The sequence below is a fragment of the Stereum hirsutum genome, assembly GCF_000264905.1.
Source record: "Stereum hirsutum FP-91666 SS1 unplaced genomic scaffold STEHIscaffold_15, whole genome shotgun sequence".
Lineage (NCBI taxonomy): Eukaryota > Fungi > Basidiomycota > Agaricomycetes > Russulales > Stereaceae > Stereum > Stereum hirsutum.
Window position 1 is genome coordinate 1,041,194 of NW_006763145.1, and position 6,625 is coordinate 1,047,818.

Below are 6,625 nucleotides of genomic sequence, written 5' to 3' on the forward strand. Positions count from 1 at the left end.
CTCGCTCAGCTCTGCGTAGCTCACGGCATTCGAACTCTGCTGCAGCGCACGCAGACGAGACTGGATCGGGCCAATCTGAGCCCTCGTCCTCCAGAAGATCATTGACGCCATCCGAGAAATGTTTTTTCCGTGTTAAGTACGCCTTTCTGCGTGGCCGGGCACAAATTGCGTTCGGTTGGTTCAATGGGCCAAAGTTCCACCTATCTTTGTTTCTAGATCTGCTACCTCAGAAAAGATTTGCGTTGTGTCCCCATGAGTGAGTCATCTCAGTTTTGATCCTTCGGGGCTTATCGCTTCTTATCAAGCCGGCACCCATCAATTCTGCTCGAAATTTGAAGGAAGAAGGGTGATCAAAAAACAAATGCCATTGTTCCATACACGGCAGCCATGCCATATCGATCGGTTGCTTTGTTGTACCTGCTTATCACAGGGTGGTACAAAGCTGATGGCATACCCCGAAAAGGATAGGGCTAATTGTTGGCCTTCTTGTCTATTGTATAAAGGGTCGCGATAATCCGCTCCGCCATTCACAACAACCCCCATCTTCCGCTATATCTTCTTGGGACGCATCCGTCTCTCTAACCGCCTGGAAGAGTTGCTCCGAGTTACGCTTCGCACACTTCAAGATCAGGATGGATGGTAATCACAGACTATTACAATCGCCTGTGAGTACAATTGCTTGGAGTGCGGTGGTCTTGTACTTACTACTCGCAATGATCAGATTGTGCTTGACTCCGACACAATCAACAGAAGATCACGTCTGGCTGCATCTCAGTTTGGACCAGCCCTCCATAACTTCAAACTTCGTATCGACCTAGCGAGTCTGCAAGAATTCATCGGCTACATCATATACCGAACTCAGTTCCGCGGCGAAGTCATTCTCGTGGCGATCTACCTTCTCTGGACGCTTCATCAGGAGATCAGACCAAGCCTTCCCGTACTTCGAGACAATGGTCCAGATTCTGGTTATCTCTTCGTACTTGCATTCTTTATACTGGCCGAGGCACATCTCGGCGACACGTATTATGGTTTTGCATCTTGGGTCAAGGTGCTCAACTCTTGGCTTGTCCCGGAAGGCCGCCCTCCAAGAGGGGTCCATCAGTCGAACGAAGCTCTGGCAAACGTACAGCAGGATATACTGAAGCTTTTGAACTACGATCTCGATACCCGATTGGCCAAGCCCGCATACCCCAGTCTCCTAGCATTTCTTGGACCTCACGCGCTTGCGACTCTTGGCTTACAGCCTTCTGGTTTGCCCCTCGTCACACCGCCTACTCTCTTTGCTGCTCCAAATCCTCAGGCTCCCTCAGGTCATCTCTTCCATCCACGACCTTCGAGAGCCAACTTTGCTGGGCACCGTTCGCCACAATATTCATCCACTTATCCATCTTATCCTCAATGAAACGAGCGTCATTACCCGGTCGCTCGAAAGAGAGAAACGGCAACGAAAGGAGGAACTAAATACACTCCCGGGGCGATACCTACAACTTCAACATCACTCTGAACCCCACGTTATGCCATACGAACTACAAGTCTATTCCGTCCACATGCGTTCTTCGCCGGGAATATATGTAGAGTAGATGATGGGTGTTGCAAGTCAGTGTTCTGAACGTCGCGAGAGTTCGCTCTGCTGATACGAATCCCAGTAAAAACCCATTTTTTCCCAAGCTTATATCTCCTTCATGCTACATAAATACATAATATCTGTCATTACATTTCAGTTGCGAAGTGGTGGCGCCTACGATTGTTTGTCCTTGTTATCAAGTACCTCCGATCTAGAGCGATCGTGTGGCTGCGGGTTTCGACCTGTTCAACCATCAACTCTTCCTGCACCATCGGCGTCGGATTGGTCTCTGCTGAACACACCTATTCAATCTTCTCGCTTTTCATAACATAAACCAGGTAATCTAGGCTGCTTCGATCATTAGTACTGAAGAAAAGCTGGAAGCGACGAGAACAACTTGATCAGTCCTTCGCTTTCCCAGTCTGCAGCGTTGATCTACATCGCTGGGAATCTGTCCGCACAATGCCCTCCATAGGCCCCACTGGAACTATTCTAATAACTGGTGCATCTGGATTCAGCGGTGCATGGGTCTCACGCGCATGTCTAGAAGCTGGGTTTTATGTGCGTGGCACCGTGAGAACCGAGGCGAAAGGGCAATTCTTGCAACAGCTTTTCAGCGAGTTTTCCGATCGCTTCAGCACAGTTATCATTGATGATATTTCCAAGGTATACTGGAAGAAACCACTGCTTCGTGCTTCGATCTGACTCAATCGCATCCGTTATGCAGCCGGGCGCATTCGATACAGTACTCAACGGAGTTCAAGGAGTCATCCACATCGTGCGTCACAATATATTAACGCCGTTACTAACGCTCTTCACTAATCGAACAAGTAGGCAGGACTCACCTCACAAAACCAAGGCTCTCAGATATTGTTGGCCAATCTTGATGGTGTTAAGAACCTTGTGGAGAGCATTCGTGTGCATGGGTGCGTTCATTGTCGCCAGACTCATCTGTCTTGTATACATCACTAAACATTGGCATGGTGTAGTATTGATGTTAAACGAATAGTGTACATGTCTTCAGCCAGAGCCCTCCTCGATGTAAAGACGACTCAGCTTGATCGATCTTACAATGAGGTGAGCACATCGAGACTCTCCCCAACATACAGCACGTCGCGAATATGTTGCAAACTGGAGGCAGCTACTTCAGTCTTGACTAAAATCGCGAAATTGGCTAACAGAAGCATGACACAGGGAGACTGGAATAATTTTGCAGTGGAGGCTTACATGGAGAAAGGAGAAGAAGCAGACTCGACAACGCTGTACGCAGCTTCGAAGGTATTATCTGAAAGATATCTATTAGACTTCGTCCGCGATTATCAAGTGCCGTGGGACGTTGTAAACATTCTTCCTACTTGGGTAAGCCAGCCGATCTATCTGACTCTGTCTTTCGTGTACTCACAGCATTGTTGCGCGCAGGTCGTTGGTGTACGCCAATTTCAGTGAAACCCTTTAGCTCTAATCTGACCAAACGGTGGACGACTTCAAAAACAGCCCGTCATGCAAGAGGTGAAACATCAGCACAGCTATCCAATAGCTCCTTGTGCTGACCTCGCCTCAGTGCAATTCTTTAGAGGCTCTGAATTTTTCTAACAGGCAATTCTACAAATGGTTGACCACGGCCCCCAAGAAGGACACCTTGACGCAATACGCTTTCGACTACATTGACGTGAGAGATATGGCAGAAGCCTTCGTCAATGCTTTGCGGGTCGAAGAAGCAGGAAACGAACGCTTCATTGTTGACGCTGGTCAGTCTTCGCTCCGGCTCCTGGCTATCTTCTGTTATAACACATAGGCACTGACTACTACTCAACGACTTCCTCTATATCAGACGCTGTGACTCTTCAAAATTTATGTGAGATATACCACAACTTGAAGATCACTTCACTACTAATTATTCACCTCCCTCATCAGACGACGAAGTCCATGCACAGGGCTCAGATATGCCACAAGTTCCTGTTGGTGAGCCGGACGCGCCAAAATTCTCCTTCCCTGGACCGTTTGCCAGCTCGGAAAAAGCGAAGACCGTCCTGCGGTTGGGTGACTTCAGGGGACTAGGGACAATCTCACGCGATTTCATGGCAAGCCTACGGGAGAAGGGACTGTGCTGAAGAGTGCTACAAAGAGCGTTTCTAATTGAACAGTATGAGAGAACTCAAGGAGCTAATTGTTCGGTACTACCACCTTCCGTTGAGCAAAATATATATCATCGGCCGGGTCGCACTGTGTGCAACCCTGTCCGCCGGGTGGCAATGTTTTCTACATCTCCCAATGTATTAGTCTATCAAATGATCCTTGCGTTATCACCTCGCAGTATAAGCTTCAGTCAGTCTATTACATCTCCGCCCGCGGCTTGCTCAATAAACATAGTACATCTTCCCATCGACTTTGTGGGGGTGCCACACGTTGGTCACGGTCTTTCCAAGTTCAGCGCCAACTCCTCGGGCGGGTGGCGCTCTCGGCAGGTTACGCGGCGTCGGCTTCCAACGGTTGAATCAAACGCAGTTTGTGCACCGTTCGCCGCTCCGTTCTATAAAGGCGGTTATCGGACTTAATTATCTGGGATTCTCGAAATCATGATCACGGCCGACCACGTGGGGCCATGAGATATCACGACCGACAGACCCCGACCGGTCCTGACCGGAGGCGATCCTCTTCACTGGTACAACCTAGTACTTGAACACCTTCGATGTCGGTTACCGGACAAAACTATCTGTTTATGCTGTTATGGGTGTGATCGTCCGCGTCCGTGGTCTCTCGACGGCTGTCACGATCCATCACGGTCCATCACGGTCCATCACGGATGGTCACGGCCGGTCATGGATGAAAGTTCGATGATTTTGCTTTTCGCGGAAATACCACCTCGTGTGGATTTTGAGGCTTGACATGGGAGAAACTACGCTCGTTTCGCATCGGTGTCTCTGTCGATCGAGGTCATCTAATTTCTGGGCAAACTTCTCCACTTATACATCTCTTTCTGCTTGTCTTTCTTGTGTAGGACGTTCCAGGAGATCATGTCTCATCACGTCTCATCACGTCTCGTCCTTTTGCGCGTCAGGCTACTTAGCTCTCGAGCTTGGACTCTGCTGCGACCTTGCCTTCGCTCTCCTGACCACGCTTTCCTGACCATATACTGCTCGGGATGCCTACTGAGATTGGTGCTAATAATGTTCGCTGGAGGTATCACCACCTCCAGGATCGTGTTCGTAGGGCTCTTCGAACGCAGTTGGGGGATGCTCAGCAGCTGGGTATAGTCCGCGCGGATGCGATGTCGATATTGAATGCCGCAGCGCAGGTGCGTCCTCACCGCTGCCTTCATTAAATCCCAGACGTTAGTAGCGCTAACCTTGCTATCTCATCAGCACGTTACATTCTTCGCTGAGGATGAGTATCGAACTCTGCAAGCCAGTCTTGCATCCATGGTCAGCGACCTAGACGACGCCGTTCACCTATCCTCCGACCCTCCCGACGCCCCTTCTCTTGTTGTGGCTCACCGCGTTCACACCGGTCGTCCAGGCCGTCCTCGTATCCACATCGATCAGCAGTTTCTCTCCTTCGCTCTCGGCGTCCAGGGTAATACGGCCATCGGCGAGCTTCTCAACTGTCATCCTCGCACCATTCGCAGACGCGCCCTCGAGTACGAACTTGTTGATGCCGGTACGCCCGTCCGACAACAAATTGCCCATTCGGATGGCTCCACTTCCATTCAATACACGTCAACGGCACCACCCGTCTCTACTCTCTCTGACGATGAGCTTGATCAAGTCATTCAATCCATCCTCGAAACCTTCCCCGACCTCGGTCAACGCATGCTCAACGGTCACCTTCGCTCCCAAGGCCACCGTGTACCATTCGAACGGATCAGCCATTCTTATGTCCGTGTAAATGGGGGGCCTGGAATCTTCAACGGGCACCGGATTGTACGACGAGTCTACCGCGTGCCTGGTCCCAACTCGTTGTGGCACCACGATGGCCAACATGGTATGGCTATCTCGCTTTGATCTCAACTGTCTCTGATGCTGACGAAGTTCGTTATCTGCATAGGCCTCATACGTTACAAGATCGTTATCCACTGTTTTGTCGACGGCTACTCTCGCTTTGTCACCGGCATACGTGTCAGCAACAACAACCGTGCGTCAACCGTACTCGACTTGTTTCTTGATGCGACCCGTCATCATGGCCAACCCAGCCGTGTTCGAGGAGATCACGGTACGGAGAACCTGAGAGTGGCCGAATATATGGAGGATGTCAGAGGCTTGGGACGTGGATCGTACATATGGGGCCGGTGCGTATCTTGCTTACTTTCTTGCCTCCTTGCTTGTCTCTGATCCAGTTACGCTGTTCTATAGAAGTGTTCACAACACACGGATTGAGCGTCTCTGGTTCGATGTGACAAACGTGTTTGGCTACAAGTGGAAGGATTTCTTCCTCGACCTCGAGCTTAACTGCGATCTCAACCCCTCCTTTCCCGCTCATATTTGACTCATACACTACCTCTTTCTCGCCGCTATAGAAGAAGATGCACAGGAGTGGTCTGAGGCATGGAATGCCCACAAGGTTCAGAGGCGTCGGGCTCGCCAGGCGAGCCCTCGGGAGTTGTTCTTGTTTGGTATGGTTAGAGAAGGTCCTCGTGGTTTAGGTCATGTTATGGGAACTGGGCCGAATGATGATGATGAAGATGTGGGGAATATCGAGGAGTATGGTGTCGACTGGGAGGCAGCCAATGATACTGCTATCATGGCTCATCTTTTGGAACACAATCCTCAGGAACGTGTCACCTCTCAGAACCCGTTTGCGTCTCGTAATACTCCCGCCGAGCTATCTGATGTTCCTTGTGAAGCTCCCCCTTCTCCGCTATCCCCTGACCAGATCCATGCACTTCATACTTACCTCATTCACAACTTTGATTTGTCATCACGTAATATGCTCACTCGTCGTGGAATTTGGGAAGCCGCTCTGTCTTTTTCGCGTACGCTCTTTCAAAATGATTTATAGGCTCACTGTCATCCCGTCTTCAATATTTATGAGTTCCTCTCAGTACCTTAAACAAATTCACACATG

General features: G+C 50.0%; 2 protein-coding genes across 2 annotated transcripts; both read left to right on the forward strand.

The window, feature by feature from the left end:
* Positions 1-632: 632 nt before the first annotated feature.
* STEHIDRAFT_161036 (uncharacterized protein) lies at positions 633-1,402 on the forward strand (the record flags this gene model as incomplete). Its single annotated transcript, XM_007308557.1, has 2 exons — positions 633-665; positions 722-1,402. 2 exons carry the CDS (start codon positions 633-635, stop codon positions 1,400-1,402), a joined length of 714 nt encoding a protein of 237 aa, XP_007308619.1.
* Positions 1,403-2,026: 624 nt separating this feature from the next.
* Positions 2,027-3,675, forward strand: STEHIDRAFT_161037 (NAD-P-binding protein; the record flags this gene model as incomplete). Its single annotated transcript, XM_007308558.1, has 10 exons — positions 2,027-2,230; positions 2,292-2,342; positions 2,399-2,490; positions 2,554-2,641; positions 2,759-2,923; positions 2,984-2,992; positions 3,059-3,073; positions 3,126-3,312; positions 3,396-3,419; positions 3,479-3,675. The coding sequence occupies 10 exons, from the start codon at positions 2,027-2,029 to the stop codon at positions 3,673-3,675; spliced, it is 1,032 nt and encodes a 343-aa protein (XP_007308620.1).
* Between the last annotated feature and the right edge of the window lie 2,950 nt (positions 3,676-6,625).